We start from the raw sequence: 17796 nt of genomic DNA on the forward strand, positions 1-17796 counted from the left end.
AAGATAGCTCAGTGCTGTTTTAATGCAGTTCATTTTAGCACGAATGTCCAATGATGCAGAAAACATTTCCAAGATTAACTGATATTGAAACCGAAAGCTTTAAGAAGTCATTAGGCAGTCAAGAGTCTGGGGCTGAAATCACTTTTTAATGCCTAAAATGAGCATCTTTAAAGACTCCAATGCCTGTAACATTTAACTTTCTGTATAATGTGCTGTTCAAAAAGACGCAGGGACAGAGCAATGTTACTGCCCACTGGCTGTTAACAACCAAATGACCATTGTGGCAATGGTCATACTACATCCCAACATCTCAAATTCATTCTTGGCAATCAAGCAAGGAGCATCTCACATTTTGTGCTCCAAAGCAGAGAGGACAACAGTATCAACTCTAAAGCTCTCCACTGAAATTAAATAATGCTGAAGCAACATCTATCTTGGAGTGTCCTCTGTGGTTCCTACTAATTTGGATGTTCTAAACTTTAAATCAATGGGCATTTATTAAAATCTTTAATTGTCAATCGTTCTCAGGTTCTTGACCTCTGCCTAAAACTAGTTTTTCCAGAGCCATTTTAGAAAAGGCTTACCTACTTTACAAGAAAGGAAGATAAGTTGCAAGAATTCCAGTGACCGAAAATATTTCCCAACATACGGCTGATATATTCCCAACAGATATTGGGGTGGAGTCTTTCTCCTTCCCTTTCCCTTTTTATGCTTCCTTATTATGAACTGGTTAACTTTATTTATTTATAACGTTTATATAATTGTCAGGTCCTTTGAATCACAACGATGGAGCTTGTAGGTGGAGATTTGTATTACTGTCCGCAGATTCTTTAACAGTCAAGAAATGGAACACTACAGTCAAATGACTCTTTATCTATATGGTAAATTAAAAGTGTTAACATGAATGCAAAGCTTAATTATCTCCTTTGTAGGGCAAATGATAGGAATATATCCCCAGTGGGGTGATCAATACGTGCTCAATTTGAAAAACGCATTGGAATTTGCAACCTTGATGCATTAAATGGATGTATTAAACAGTTGCCATAAGAGATACTAACAAAAGTGAATTCCTTCATAGAATAGGAGGTTGGGCTAAACGGGTCTTCTAACTGTTATGATCTTATGAACTTTCATAATCCTATGTCAGGATTAAATTGTATTCTTGATTTGGGTTGCTTGCTTGCTTGCTTTTTATGCCCAATTCTACACTCTCAGTGGAGAAAACAAATACATTTGAACACAATAGTGATTTTCTAAATTACATTGGTATCTTTTGGTAAAAAAAAAACATATAAACACTCAAAATCCAAAACGTAAAAAGCAAATTCTAGCTTGCTTGCCAATTTAGACCATAATAGCTCTCTGCTTTGGGTCATTAAGTAAGATCCATCAATTAGGATGCATTAAAATAAGGTGCTGTTTAAGCTTTTAATCTTATAGTTTGATTTATTCACATGCTGGTTTTTTTTCAGGGTTTTATATTCCAACCAGTTTTGACTGGATTATATCAAACAATAAATACAGGTAGTCCTCGACTTACAACAATTCATTTAGTGACCGTTCTAAGTTACAATGGCACTGAAAAAGTCACTTATGACCATTATTAACACTTATGAACACTGTAGCATCCCCGTGTCACATGATTTACATGCGGATGCTTGACAACTGACTCACATTTATGACAATTGCGGTGTCCCAGGGTCATGTGATCTCCTTTTGAGCCCTTCTGACGAGCAAAGTCATTGGGGAAACCAGATTCCCTTAACAGCCATGTTATTAATTGAAGAACTGCAATGATTCACTTAATAAATGTGGGAAGATAAGTCATAAAATGAGGCAAAACTCACTTAACAAATTTCTCAGTTAATAACATAAATTGTAGCTGTAAGTTGAGGACTACCTGTACACGGTCTTTAAAGATGATCTCCTACTCAGTGACTTGCAATAATCCAGCTGTGAGGTGACAGGGTAGGAATTAACTACTGTACACAAAGCTCTCTGATCCAGGAATGGGTGCAATTGGCATCCCACCTGTAATTTACAAGAAGCAGAAATTGTGAGTCCAATAGGACCCCACAAATTGCAAGTTCGGGTAGCACAACTCCATCCAAAGCTGAAGATGATTATTCAGGGAGTTTAGTTGGCTTTTGAATCTACACAACTTTGCCAAGGCTCAGTCTGTCCCAATGTCCCATAGCCAATGTGATGACCCAGGGCATGCCACAAAGGCAATACAGTCAGTTAATCAATAAGAATCCCTTTATTAACTCCAACTTTGCCCCTAATGTCCTGGTTACCTTCTGGCTGGAGAAAAACTCTCCCAGGAACAGCCTTTGACTGCAGAGAATCAAGTCCAAAATGTGGTCAACAAAAACTATAAGTCCAATCAAGGCAAAATGAGGTATTTAGTCTGACAGGGCAGGAGCAAGAATTCCAGACATGAAGGCACGACAATAACTCAACATGCCCGCAACACAGATAAGCAAAGTCAACACAAGATAAACTCACGTTTGCTCCCAGCAGCTGCCGCACCCAGCATACATTTCTTTTAAACTCTCTTCCCAGATGTGGCTAATGAAGGGAATCAGGGCCCTTTCCTCCCCCATAAGCCACGCAACCCATGTTGCTCTCTTCTCCATTCCTCCCTGCGTGCCCTAGGATGAAGAGGGGGTGGGTCTGGGTCTTTCTCTGAATTCCCTCTCTCTTGTTCTACCTCTCCCCTGCTTTGCTCTGCCCAGCCAGACTTTGCCCTTCCCCAGTTTCCTCCACAGCCAACAGAGCTAGACTCTCACTCCCTGTCAGCTGCTTGTCTTCCTACTCGGATTCAGACTCTGACGGGGGCATGACAGCCAGTGTTCCAATTTGGATTGGTTTGATTTAAAGTCAAAGCAAAACTTATTCCCATCTCAATTATGAGACATAGGCGTATGCACTGCATCTGCACAAATCACCTCAGATATGAAAAGATGAATAAACACGGGATTTTATTTAACACGTGAATGTGGCTCTCTTGTCTTCATTGCCATACCAAACTGCAAAATAACGATCACCCTAGGATGAATAAGATGATGCAGTGGTTAGAATGCAGAATTGCAGGCTAACTCTGCCATCTGCCAGGAGTTCAATCCTGACCAACTCAAGGTTGACTCAGCCTTCCAATCCTTTTGAGGTCGGTAAAATGAGGAGCCAGTTTGTTGGGGGCAATATGTAAACCGCTTAGAGAATGCTGCAAAGACAGTGGTATATAATTCTAAATGCTATCGCTATAAGGAAGCCTATAATAATAAGGGAGACTTTGTAAATCCACTGAACACCCAGCCTCATTATGAAAAAACTAGACTTGTTGAGAAAAAAACAACATTAGCAATTTTAAAAAGGAGAAGATGCTACTTCTTTAGAAAAAGACAACGAGGCAACAACTAAAGCAACTGACAATATTGATGACAGATACTTTTTATAGTGAATGGATGTGAAGGAATGAGACATAAAACTGGATGTTCTATCAGTGACTGAACAGTGATGTAAACTCATGGAAGAAAAGCAATTAGAATCACGTTAATGCAATTGTAAGAACTCACACTGTGACGGTAGAAAGGATCTACTTTTGTAGGGTATTTGTCAAACTGTAAAGGGATTGAAATACAAACTCATTACATTACATCTGGTCGGGAGGGGAGAGGATAACAGACTTTTTTTTTCATTTTGTGAAGTTTTGATTTTTTTAAAAAAACGTTCCTATTAGTTTTTATACATATTTCATAGTTATTGATGAGGGTTAGAAGGATAATAAACTCAAGATGGTAGCCACAACCACAGTATCAAAGTCCCACCTTTTAAAATGTGTATTTCATGAAGCACATTAAAAAAAAAAAAAAAAGAACAAGGCTTCAATTGCCAGTTGTAGTCACTGTTGTGTGTGTTTTTTTTATGCTTCACACACACACAAACCCAACCTAAGATGCCTCTCAATATAAACCACAGCAGAAAACTTAAAAAGAACAAAAACAAAACAAGTCCCTGGAAGTTAAGAAGGATCAGGAACTAGCAGTCATAAAGCAAAACAGATCAAGAAAAACACAGGTAGCAAATTTTCAGGTATGAAATAAAACAAGCAAAGATTAGACATTCTGTTGCTCTGGCGCCTTAACCTTTCATCCCTCACTCATCATTTTACAGCATCTTCACTTTTTGCTGGATTTGGTTTATGAAGACAGCAGGTAGGGTTTTTTTAAAATAATAATAATAATAAAAGTAGTGATAATACCAGTAATATTACTGGTTGGTATTCCTCGACTTACAATAGTTCATTTAGTGACGATTCAAAGTTACAACGACCCTGAAAAAAGTGACTTATGATTATTTTCCACATTTCCTGCAGCATCCCCATGGTCACATGATCAAAATTCAGATGCTTGACAACTGACTCAGATTTGTGACGGTTGCAGTGGGGTCCTGGGGTCATGTATACCCCTTTTACAATCTTCTGACAAGCAAAATTAATGGGGAAGCCAGATTCACTGAACAACCATGTTACTAACTTACCAACTGCAGTGATCCACTTAACAACTGTGGCACGAACGGTCACAAAATGAGGCAAAATTCACTTAACAAGTGTTACTTAATAATAAAATTTTTGGGTTCAATTATGGTCGTAAGTCGAGAACTACCTGTAGCAATAATGGTGAGATTCAAAATTCTATCCATCCTGCTAATATTTACCTCACATTTCTACCTCACATTTCTCAGTCATCTCTGTGATAGTTCCAATTCTGTTAACACTTACCCAAATGGAATTTCTGATCAGAGTGACCATGATTATTTATATTAATTTAAATTTAATAATCAATCATTTAAATTTAATAATTTATTAAACATGTATGCTGCCCTCTCGACAATAAAATGATAGAGATAGACATAGAGATAGATTAGGTCTAAATATAGAAATACTACAATATTGTAATACTGTAAATAAAGTGAAGCGTAAGAAAGAAGACTGACAATTCACTGTATTCTTTCCCCCAGTTGTTTAGTTTTATTTAAATCTTTATTTAAGGCAATAAAGATAAATAAATAAAATTTATTTATTTATTCCCTTTATTCAAAGACACTGTATGACATCATTGCTAAATTGTCACATTCCCATGTTTTCTGTATTTTTTTTTTTACCAAGTCTGAATTGTGAGATTGCAATAAACATAACAGTGGCCTCAGAGTGGGATATGAAATTGGGGCTTTTACACCTTTAATTAAAAGGTTCTATTAAAATATGATAAATACCTCTATTTTGTTTTAAAAGAAAGGCACTCATTAAAGTCTGCCTCTCACTTACAGCAAATAGAAACAAGGGAAATATTAAGCTGATGAATAAATAGCCGGAAATTTCATGCAGAAAACTTTCAATACACATCAAAAATGGTACTTATTCAATGAGATTTTCCTCATGCTCATTATCAGAGAAGCTAGAAATACATAGGGTATAATTTAGCTATGTGACCAATTGAAACTTCAGCCCTGGAACTAAATTACTGCCGTAAAATATCCAGGCAATTCTGTGGGGCATTTGTTATAGTGTTGCTCTAATTGTCCTTAGATGTGTACTTGTTTTAATGGTTGCACTACTTGTATGTTCAGTTTTCATTCTCTACTCATCACCCAGATCCACAATTGTGAAGTGGGTGGGAATATTAATTATATAACTATTTTTCTTTGCACCTAAGTGTGATTGCAAAATCAAAAAGTTAAAATTACCTATTAAATTACGAATACCAGATCTGGGATGCCAAATCTATATACATGGGAGTCCCTTTACCCCAAGACCCTTCCCCATTGCAAAGGGGAACTGTCCAGAGGGTCCCAAATGCCTTTCAGTCTTTTCTCCCATGACTCCACAAACATCTTTGCTGTTGTGATTATTATTTGTAGCTGTCACGATATACTTTGCAACAAAAGAAGTCTGCGCGCTACTTATCCTCACATTTCTGCCTGGATTACGCACCATGGGAGGTGCTGGCGTTGGCATGATGGCTGTTGGAGGGATGGCGTGAGGAAAAGGCGTGAAGGTGTGCTGGTGCGTGTGTTGGTGTGTGTGCTGGTGTTGGTGCTGGTGTTGGTGGAACTCGGTCCTCAGGTAGGGTGGTGGGCCCAGAGAGGCGCCACGATCGGCGCTCTGGGAAGCCAGAAACCGAGTGTTCAGCTCCTGGCGGAGAAGATCTTGCTCTGGAAAGGAAGACAACATCATGAAAGTCTCTCCTTTCCTCCTTTAAGACATCTTATGCATCATTCCAATCATCGCCAACTCTGAACAATGTGCATGCCTAATTCTGTAAAGAAGGCTAAGAATAGACATCAGAATCTTTAAAATAACAGCAAAGGAGAAAGCAACTCACAATTGTACACAAAGGAATAGTATGAGAAACCCAAAGTTTATCCCCCTCCAAAACTATTGAAAAGTCAGGTTTTGATGACCTTCATAAAACCTAGTAAGGTTGAGACCATATGGATCTCAGTAGGGATCAGTGGTGCGATTGAACCGATGTAACAACTGGTTTGGTGACTGCGTGCTTTGCGCTCATGCACACCATTTTAAAAAGCCCATTTTCAGCTATAATACTTACCTTCTAATGCAGCCCCAGTGAGTAAAACAGCTGAGGCACGGCAAAACTGCTCTGCCGTGTGAATCAGCTGTGCTCCAAAACAAGGAAATAAAGCAGAGGAAAGAGCAAGGCCAGGTGGGCGGGGCCATATGGTCACCAGAACAACCGGTTCACCTGAACCGGTCTGAACCGGTAGCATCCCACCCCTGGTAGGGATGCTATTTCAAGGTCATCAAAAGACTCCATTTTCTCTGTGTAGGGACCCAAAATAAGGCTCAATCTTATCTTATTGGAAGGGGAAAAACAAGTAACACAGCCAAAACCTATCTTCCTTCCATTGATTTCTCCTTATTGCATAGAGGATAATTTAGATATGTGCAAAGTCAGGGACATCCATGGGAGGTAGATGACATCAGAATATATGACCCAGGCAATCAAAACCCTGAGTCTTTTTATGTGTGTGATATATAGGAAGGGAGGGAGGGAGGAAGGGAAGGAAGAAAGGTGGGAAGGAGGGCATAGAGCAAGGAAGGAAAGGGAAAACATGGAGAGTGGGAGGAAGAAAGGGAGGGAGGGAGGAAGAGTATAGAGCGAGGAAAGAAAGGAAAAACATGACGGGTGGGGCGACTCAAGGTGGCTTACAGGATATAAAACCTCATATAAAAACAATAAAACAAATAAGAGTCATATAATAAATCAATATAATAAAACCACCACCCGCCCCAGCGATAGCACCTCACACGAGCCATTTAATGGGCTCCATCCTGCTCTGGGTTCCCTAGGCCCACTGGCAGAACCAGGTCTTTAGCGCCTTCCGGACGAGTATTAGAGAGGGGGCCAGAGAATACTCTGAGGGAATGATGTTCCGGAGAGAGGGAGCCACCACGGAGAATGCCCTTCTTCTGGGTCCCACCAGGTGTATCTCCCTGGGGGATGGGACCCGCAACATTCTCTGCCTCCCCGCTCTAATGTGTCGGGTAGATGTGACTGGCAAGACATGGTCCCTCAGATAACCTGAGATACCAATACCTTGATTAAAACGAGCAAAGAAATTAGGATTTGATCTGGCAAGTGATGCTTTCTTCCTTACCTGAGTAAGCAGTGCCAGCGGGATGAGCTGGAACTTGTAATGTCCCCGATGTCAGAGGAGGAGGAGGAGGCAATGCCGTGGGAGGGGCAAACATATTGGGGTGATGGGTGTGATTAGAAGGCTGGAGGGCAGGTGTGAAGTTATGAAGGGGGCTGTGATTGGGTAAAGAGAGAGGGAAGGGGGATGCCGAGGGATGATGAGCTATGGGGGGAGGAGGCGGAGGGGGAGGAGGGGGTTGACTTTTGGCTGGGGTGCTGCTTCTGCTGCTGCTGTTTGTGGGGAAAGAGGCAGAAAGGAAGATGTTAGCAAATGCACAGAAAGGAATTATCCAGTAGGGAAGGGCAGACCCACAAGCCCTCCCACTGCCACACAGAGAGAACAGGTCTTCTTCCCAAAATACAGGTAGTCATCGAATTACAACAGTTTGCTTAGTGACTGTTCAAAGTTAGAACGGCATAGTGTGACTTATGTTTCAGACTTACAACCACTGCAGAAAGGTCATGTGATCAAAATTCAGGCAATTGGCAACTGGCTCGTATTTATGATGGCTGCAGTGTCTTGGGGTCACATAATCACCTTTTGCGACCTTCTGACAAGCAAAGTCAACGGGGAAGCCAGATTCACTGAACAACTGCGTTACTAACTGAACAACTGCAGTGATTCACTGTGGCGAGAAAGGACGTAAAAAGGGGCAAAACTCACTTAATTTGGGCTCAGTTGTGATCATAAGTCAAGGACTATACATATTCTCCACATCAGATCAGAACCTCCTAATCCAGTGATGGAGAACCTATGACACGCATGTCAAAGATGATATGCCGCAACGTTTTGGGTGATGCGCCAGCATTCACCAATACCTGGCGATAACTATTGTCAAAAGCACAATTTTCAGAGGCTGTGGAAGGCACATGAGAATGAGGTGTGCTCTCGCACGGCCTCCGGAAATTGGGCAAGAATGGGGCATGATTTTGCAGTTTCTGAAGGTTGCAGAGGCTGTGGAAGAACGTTCTCTGACTTGCTTCAAGGGCGAATGCCTTGTGGGACCCACAACACCCTTGAGTAGGCTACAAGGGCCTGTCAACAGAAGGAAAAGACTGAAATTAATCGCCACACAGCAGATCCTGGGGAGCACTTGGGCTGTGAGGGCAAATTGTGCCGTTATCCAAGGCTCACATGGCACAAAGCAGCCTATTGTGTGTGGCAGCCATGGCACAAGGGTTGAAATAGAGATCTGGGCCTCCACTTCAGGCCCTGTCTTGGCACTGCCACTGAGTATCACTGTTCAGAGTGGGCTAGATTGGGGGTAGGGGGAGAAGAGATAGAGATCGTCCTCTTTTGTTTGGGAGGGGGTGCGACACACCAGCAGTGCCAAGTTAGGCATTTTCCAAGTTTTTGACACACCAAATCCAAAGGGTCATCATCATTGGCCTAATCTGTTGTCCACGAAATGTAGCCTGAGGTTCCCTCATCCCACCTGTCTGATGGAAAGCGAGATTTAGAGATGATTATATTATTTTTATTTATTAAATTTGTTTGCCGCCCATCTCATCACAAGGTGATTCAGATTATGGCTAGACTTCCCCTTTTTGCTAAAATTATCGTTCCAGCCTGGTTGCCTAACAAACCAACATGTTCCTGCTTGCACAAAACACCAAGCCATGCACCACGTGTTTATAAGCTATAATGGCTAGGTTCAGGTAATAAAGTAAGTTTAGGGACTGATAGACACTTGAGCAGTTTTGAGAGCATGCCATAGCTGTTCTCACAAAATGGCTGCCTTGAGGGATAAGATCAGTCCCTAAACACTCATTTACTAGAATGCCAAATTCAGACCTTCCCCAGCAGGCATTTAGTTTTCTCACCTTATCTGACTTCTTCTTAGGGAAAAGGGCCATAACTTGTAAAGAAAGCACAAGCCATATCCACCTGCCGTTTGATTTCTGAAGAACATCTCTTGGGTCAACACGAAACCCAGATATTTTATTGGAAATATATATGGGTAAAGGTTGATACTTGTCCGAGCCACGAGTCAATTTCCCCTTTAGTTATTTTTAATTTTTTTTAAAAAAAGAAATCTGAAATTGAGGAGCGCAAGAAATTGATAGAGGCGATGGAAGATGTTGCTACACATCTCTGGGTTTCATTAGCAGAGGCGTGAGGGATCCAGTCTAATTATTTAGTACTTTATTTTCTTGCCTGATTAATAGTCTCTCCCTAACACTTGACACAGCAAGAGCCTTGCTGTACTTTTAGTCCTTTAAATTGCAGACAACAGTACTGGAAACTGGCACCTCTTTCGTTTTTTGTCTAGTCTCGGTTTCCAGGGTTGGCCCAGAGTTTTTGGATTATGGGAGATAATGTTATTTATAATTTGTTGGCTGCCTTCCAACTGTCCCCACAGCACTCACCCAAATAAAGAGCCTGGCCCCTTTTCAAGAAATGCTTGGAAAAAAGCCCAGCGTGATCCTCACCTCAAGCTGTTGAGGCTTAAACTGCTGCTGTTGTAAGTCGACAACTGTTGTGCAAGGCTACGGGAGGGAGGACGCAGCTGAGAAGGTGGTAGGTTTGGATGGGCCGGCTGCCCAGGAGAGGGAGGTCTCGGCGGATGTTGTATTTGGGAAGGAGGAACGGTGGGAAACTGGGCCTCTTCCGAAGCTGGTTGCTTCTCTGGGGCTTCCGAATAGGAGGAGCGAGCAGGGTGGACAGCAGCAGGCTCTGGAGAACGTGCCTCCGTTGGTGGCTCCAAACGAGGTGGGACCAAAGGCTGAGGAACTTGAGGACAAAGATCCTGAGGCACAACAGGGTCAAGCGATGGCTCTTTTCCACCGTCCTGACTCTTCTCTTGGCTCCGTTCTAATCCTGATATTTTGGGGAGAGCCAAAGACCTGGCCTCTTGATCTTCATTTTCTGTTAGCGTAACAACTCCTAAGTCTGTATCTAGAAACAAAAACATCAAACACATTTTTAAAAAGATGGTTGGTACAATAAGGCAAACTACACATACTCTGAAGCCTCACTTTAGCATGTTAGGTGAACAAACTAGAGTCTGACTGTGTTGAATTTATATTTACTGACAAAGAAATAAAGGGAGACTAGTATAGATTTGTTGCGAAAGTGATTGCCTACGAAGGCTCCTGGATTGGGGCTGAAAGGCGAAAGTAGAAACAGTATGCTCTGTCCCATATTTGGGTAGACCAGGTTGCTCTGATATCTATCTATATCTATCTAAATCTATATATCTATATCTATCCATCCATCCACTGGTCTGTCTGTCTGTCTGTCTGTCTGTCTGTCTGTCTGTCTGTCTGTCTGTCTATCTATCTATCTATCTATCTATCTATCTATCTATCTATCTATCTATCTATCTATCTATCTATCTATCTATCTATCTATCTAAACCACTTAGAATCTGACTGATTTTCTATTAATGTTTTACATCCTGATAGAAAAACTAACTACGAAAAGCTAACCATTTGCAGCCTGACCTTTCTTTATGAGAGAAGATAAAGGATCAACACCAACCATCCCCGACTTGTTTACCAGCGAGAATTAACAAAGCCACAAACGGTTTTTGAAAACAAGAGTACAAATATATTAAGTAATAAAATTAAACGCTTCATGTGAAGAAATCCAATGAAACTCTTTGTTTACCACCACAAGTGACTCAAAGATGAATGTCAATTGCGAGAGCATCTCGGGTTTAGAGTATGGCATCAAAAGAGTGAAGGCACTCTTCTTGTGATTATTTTTTAAGCCTCCTGAGATGACAAATTGAGATGACTCAATCCTTTCGGTGCCAATGGAGCTTCAAAAGCTTTCCTAGATTATCTCCAAATAAACAACACTCCTGCAACACATACCACTGAAATTAACAAGCTGTGTGTGACAGCCAAGGAAAGCTTTTGAAGTAGTTGAGCGGAACCTCTTGAAGGACACTTAAGACATGGGGAATTTTACTCATACCAGGACATTTTATGGTGCTTGCCTATTTGTTTACTTATTTATTTATTTGCTCATTCACAAAATCATAGCTCTGGGTCAGCTTGCAAAATCAAAACGATACAAAACAAGAATTTAAAAAAAGAATCCGGAAAAACAATGCCAACAAAAAAATCAAAGTGCCACCAAAGGGGTGCATCATTCATGGTACCCGAAGACTGTGGGAACAACCAGCTCTTGAGAGCACATTTAAACAGAGTTAAAGTGAGAGCCAAGTGAATCTCAGGGTGAATGTTTCCTGAGGACAGGTATCATGACACAGAAGAGCAGATTGTTGGGTCCCACCAGATGGCACTTTCTAATTGATGGAACCAGGAACACGCCAAGTGTGTCAGAATGTATGGCTTGGGCAAAAGTTACAAGGGATCCCTCAAAGGAGAATATTTGTAACTCGGGCTTGAAATGAGGGGTCCTTGGTGCCAGGGGTGGGATTCAAATTTTTTAACAACCGGTTCTGTGGGCGTGGCTTAGGTGGTGGGCATGGCTTGGTGGTCATGTGACTAGGTGAACATGGCTTGGTGATCATGTTATTGGCTGGGCGTGGCCAACTCAATATGACTTACATCGAGGCACGCATCTCCTCGCCTGGCCTCTCATGACTGTGGGGATGCTGCAACAATCGTAAGTGTGAAAAAAGTCACTTTTGTCAGTGCCATTGTAACTTTGAATGGTCACTCCACACGAGCAAAGTACCAGCAAACGAGGGGGAAAAATAACTCCAGAGATCTTCCTGAGACAGGAAGCCCTGTCCTGCTAAAAATGTAATAAGGGTTAAAGGAGAGGCAGTTTCTGTAAGCAATGCCAGAATGTTTCCGTCCTGCCTTCCTTACAGGATTAGGCCAGTAATTTCTTCTAACAACCAGTTCTCCGAACTGCATAGAATGTTAACAACCGGTTCTAGTGAATAGGTGCGAACGGGTAGAATCCCACTCTTGCTTGGTGCTCTCTGAGTTTGCTTGTTTTCTTGCAGATGCATCATTATCCCAACTAGGTAACGTCATCAGTGCAAGTCACAGATCACTAGTATGGATGATGTTACTTAGTTTGAGTAATGAAAAGTCTGCAAGAAAACAGAGCACCAAGGACCTCTCAGTCCCTCAAATAAACAGACTGATTTGTCATGATGGGCTTTATAGACAGTATCCAGCACACTGAATTGTACCTGTTAGTCTACTGATAACCAAAAAAAGCCCCCACAGCAGCAGAGATGTTACGTGGGCATACAATGGCACACTCGTAACTGCTGTGTTACTGCATTTGGGACCAGTTATAGCTCCTGAGTAGTCTTCAAGGGTAGCCCCATCTAAAACTCATTGCAATAGTCTAGATGTGAATTATCAAAGCACGTGTAACTGCCTTAAGGGCCTCCCTGTTGAGATATGAGCACCACTGTCATAATAGGTAACTTATGCAAAGGCTTTCTGGTCACAGCTGCCACCTGCTTCTTCAATAAGCACAATTAAGTCCAAAAAGACCCTCGAATTGTGCACTAGCTCTGAAATAGGAAGTGGAAAAAACCCATTTACAGCTAAATATGGAATCACTCGAGACTTAGGCCGTCCAAACATCCACAGCCACTCAACCTTATCTGGATTCAACTTAGGCCTTTTCTTCCCCGTTCAAACCCACAGAGTCTCCAGACATTGAAACAAAGTGGAGCTATCGTCAATAGCTAATCACTAAGAGCACACTCTTTACTGAGTCAGCTTTCCCCACGAGACAGTCTTTTTATTTTATAACAGATCAAGTGAGGTACTAATACCACTCTATAAAGCCTTAGCAAGACCACACCTAGAGCTCCTGCGTCCAGTTTTGGTCACCACATTATAAAAAAGATGTTGAGACTCTAGAAAAAGTGCAGAGAAAAGCAACCAGGATGATTAGGGGACTGGAGGCTAAAACATACAACGAACAGTTGCAGGAACTGGGCTTGGCTAGTCTAGTAAAGAAAAGGACCAGGGGAGACATGATAGCCGTCTTCCAATATTTGAGGGGCTGCCACAGAGAGGAAGGGGTCAAGCTATTTTCTAAAGTGCCTGTAGGCCAGACAAGGAATAATGGATGGAAACTGATCAAGTAGAGATTCAACCTGGAAATAAGGAGAAACTTTCTGACAGTGAGAACAATCAATCCATGGAACAGAAGGTGTCCTCGGAAGTTGGGGGAGCGCCATCACTGGAGGCTTTCAAGAAGAGATCGGACTGCCATTTGTCAGAAATGATGTAGGGTCTCCCGCTTGGGGGGGGGGTTGGACTAGATGACCTACAAGGTCCTTTCCAACTCTAATTATCTGTTATCTGTGTTTTTTTTTTAAAGAATCATAACTATTTTAAGATCTGTACCTTAGCTTACAACTATAATTGAGTTCAGTATTATGGTCATAAGATGTTTGTAGTTGTTAAGTCAGGGCATCCTATGACTGGAGGCAATTTTTCAGCATTTTTTTTCCACCAGTCATTAAGGCAAATCCAGTTTACCCAACGGGAGGTTTTTTGTTTTTGTTTTTTGTTTTTGCCAGAAATGGAAGGAAATGCCAGAAACTAGCAAAGAAACCCACTGAAAATCAGAGTCATGTGACCTCGGGATTCTGCGAACAGCTATAAAAGTGATCTGGTTGACAAAGGTCTAAAATGTGACCCCATGACTTTGTGTGTGTGTGTGTGTGTGTGTGTGAGAGAGAGCACATGCAGTCATTGTAACATCAAAATCGGTAAGTAACTTTCAGGGGAGGGGGTGTTCTTTGTAATTCCAAAAGCTGCTAAGTGAGCATTCCTAAGTCAAGGACTACCCATAACTAGATTTTTATTTTTACGACTATAATCCCTTTATTCGGGATAAAGTCTGGGTGACTAAATGAAGCTGAGCGTTTACTGGCCGGATGCCCTTCCTGACACCTATGTGAAGTTCGCAGCAGTTATTTTCTCTTTGTGTCCCGAGAGAGAAACATCTGTTCCGATCTAGGATTAAACTCTCAACCTTCCTGGTGAGACATGAATGTCTTGACCACCACACTACTCTACCTGTAACTAGTAATGACTAGACCAAAAAAAAAAAAAAAATCTTAAGCAATTTGATGCCCTAGTTTGCTATTTTCGGTCTGTTGCTTGGACCATGCACAAGTGCATTATCTACAACTCCTCCAGATCAAAACTTGGAATATCCACTGCAGCTACCAAGAGATGAGAGAGAGAGAGAGAGAGAGAGAGAGAGAGAGTAAATTACTTGTCTGGTGAAAAGACAAAGGTTCCTTCAAGATGAGATCCACCAGACCTCAATTCCTTCCTGCTGGATGCATTAAACCTTAACAGTCTACCAAGTCAGCTATTGTAAGCTGAAAAGTGATGGAGGCTGCCAAGGCTTAGAATTCTTCTCAGTTGCTGAAATCCACAAAGACAAATTGAGGGAAAGCTCTGGACTTGTTTTAGTCCCATTAGTTTTGTACACACAGAGGCGGAGAGCTGACAGGGCCTTGGCAGACCTCACAGAGCTTCTACTTTATGGCTGTCATTTTGGGTAAACATTCATTAACTCAGCCAGCACTTGTCTCTTTTTCCAGACCTCAGAAGATTTGGGAGCCTCGCAGCATGGAAAACCTTTGTAAAGAGCCGAGGGGAGCAGGCTTGGAAGCCCAAGTTATTGCTCCATGACAAATCTAGTTTTATTAAAAACATCTGAATTGGCTTGTATCTCCAAGTTTAAGGAAAGTAATGCAAGGATTTAAAAGCAATAATAATAATTTTTTTAAAAAATGAAGCAACACCTTCCACAGATGAAGATGGCCATGAATCTGTCATTAAATGAAGTTTAGGTGTGTACAGGTAGTCCTCAGCTTATGACCACCATGTAGCGCAAAATTTCTGTTGCTAAGTGAGATGGTGGTTAAATGAATTTTGCCCGATTTTACGACCTTTCTTACCAGAGTTGTTAAGTGAATCATTGAAGTTGTTAAGTCAGTAAAACGGTTGTTAAGTGAATCTGGCTTTCCCATTGACTTTGCTTGTCAGAAGGTCACAAAAGGGGACCGCATGGCCCTGGAATACTGCACCCATCATAAATATGAGTCAGTCGCCAAGCATCTGACCACAGGGATGCTGCAAAGGTCATAAGTCACTTTTTTTTAATGCTGTTGTAAGTTCAACAGGTCACCAAGTAAACTGTTGTAAGTCAAAGACTATCTGTATTTTGGGTTACTAAGAACTCAAGAAGAGCCCCAGAGAAATAACTCTACTTTCCTGTGTTGCACAATCATCCAAGGAACTCACAAGTCTGGATGTGAAGTTAAGTGTCCTCTTTTTTTTTTAAATTACTCCTTCTTAACTAATATTCAAGGCCTGCAGCCTGAAATTCCAGAGGAAGTAAACACACATACATTCTGTTTATTTATTTGCAGGGTTTTCTACTCTGCCAAGGTCCCAAGACTCCAAGCAATTTACCAAAAAAAAAAAAAAAAAAGGTTAAAAACAAGATGTGCTTGTACATAACATCAACAAAGAATTTTTAAAAGGCATCCATCCCAAAGCCGTAGAGTCCAATAACAAATTTTAAAAAATCATCATCAAATGCCCATGCGTCAAAATAATTTTCATGGCTCTGCGTGAAAATGAGGATGCTTGGCACACTTCTGGAGTGCACACTCTATAGAGAATTGCTGTCTTTAGAGGTGTGTTCTTTTGAACTTTTGTGGGACATGACTCTAAATATCTCTTCCCTGCTTATACACATCTGCATAGATTCCACCTGGAAGAAACCATCCCCAAGGAAACTGGAACTAGGTTCTCTGTTGTCTTCAAAGGTAGCCCATGGAGAGTTGTATTACTATAATTAAAGTAAGTGTTGATGGTTGAGTCACTTTCATCAGAACCTCACAGTCTTCAACTGTACCTGACATCCAACTTATGTACTACTACCCAATCAACTGACATCTAACTTATGTACCACCTAATCAAACAACTCATCCATACTTCAAGAGATATAGTACATACAAAGCAGGCCAGCCACCTCTTGAAGTATGGATCTGGGAAGAACTCCAATTGTAAATTTGTTTTTTCAAAATGATGGGTCCCTAACCTGGAGGAATCACAAAGGACATCAAGGAGCCAAGATGTTTGTGAACAAACAGTAATTCCATCTTGCTGGAGTTTAGCCTAAGTTTGTTTTTGTGAATTTAGACTTTCATTGCCTGTAGACACATTTCCATAGCATCTCAAAGTATCTGATAAAGCAATATGTAGTCAAATAACATCAGTATACTGATTTAATTCTTCTTCCTAAACCAAAGGATGATCTTCCATGAACTTGTCCAGACTTGTTTTGAAACCACTCCAATTGACTACAATCAATTTTTATTAACAAGGATGCTGGTAGCTTATTCCAGAATTTATCTTGTTTTCTATTAAGAATCGTATTCTGTCCATTTTGAATTTCAGTACAGGAGGCTCTTCAGTTATTGTGAAAATAAATAAATAAATAAATATTTTCCTATGTCGTATATATAATCTCTCTCCCCCTCCCTCCCTCCTTCACTCCAATTTTCTTTATACCTCCCGTTACTCTCCCCTTTCCAAACTAAAACTCCAGTTGCTCTTATCATTACGCCAATAGCCACTACCTCCTTCTATTTTGCAGTGCAATGCCCTGTTTCACAGAACATGCTATGCCAAGAGCTCAAAAATGATAGATGAATGATTATAAATCACATGTTTCTCAAACTACATGCTAACCCATTCTAACATGTTGTACACACCCACCCAATGTATCACTTAAGTCAAACTCTTAAGTGTTATCTTTTGCATGAGCAATTTTGCTATAGGTAAGTGGCAAAATGACTGCCACGTGGTAAAGAATGCCCAATAGGACCAGTTTTGGTGAAGAATGGCAGACTGTCCTCCCATCTGATGTACAGCTTTGCTTTTGGCCAGTGTCCCACAACCATCTTTTGTCGTTTTTTTAGGTCTGTTTTATCGCTGGCTCAAAGCTTTCAAGCCTCCGCAATTAATTTAGCCTAATATATATGACTCCAACTGTCACTGGATCTCTGCAGCATGGGTAAGCAGCCTGCAGCCTTCTGGGTATCTGGAATTCAACTATCACAATGGAAGTTCAAAACATCTGGAG

At 41.2% G+C, this 17796-nt stretch overlaps 1 protein-coding gene across 8 annotated transcripts in view; it reads right to left on the reverse strand.

Annotated features, from left to right (window-relative positions):
• AUTS2 (activator of transcription and developmental regulator AUTS2) overlaps positions 1-17796 on the reverse strand; it is a 1004882-nt gene that overhangs the window by 28904 nt on the left and 958182 nt on the right. For 3 of the 8 annotated variants that reach the window (XM_087957516.1, XM_087957486.1, XM_087957537.1), the window contains 4 exons: positions 10155-10620; positions 7684-7952; positions 5975-6216; positions 3579-3623 (listed from right to left, as the gene is read on the reverse strand). In XM_087957516.1, the coding sequence (XP_087813642.1) occupies positions 3579-3623; positions 5975-6216; positions 7684-7952; positions 10155-10620 (1022 nt within the window). The remainder of the gene's footprint in view (positions 1-3578; positions 3624-5974; positions 6217-7683; positions 7953-10154; positions 10621-17796) is intronic. The other 5 variants (XM_087957526.1, XM_087957505.1, XM_087957493.1 and 2 more) reach the window with 4 other exon arrangements.

Source organism: Notechis scutatus, chromosome 1, assembly GCF_049901735.1.
Source record: "Notechis scutatus isolate UNSWTSFEM ecotype Mainland chromosome 1, rNotScu1.2, whole genome shotgun sequence".
Taxonomy (NCBI): Eukaryota; Metazoa; Chordata; class Lepidosauria; order Squamata; family Elapidae; genus Notechis; species Notechis scutatus.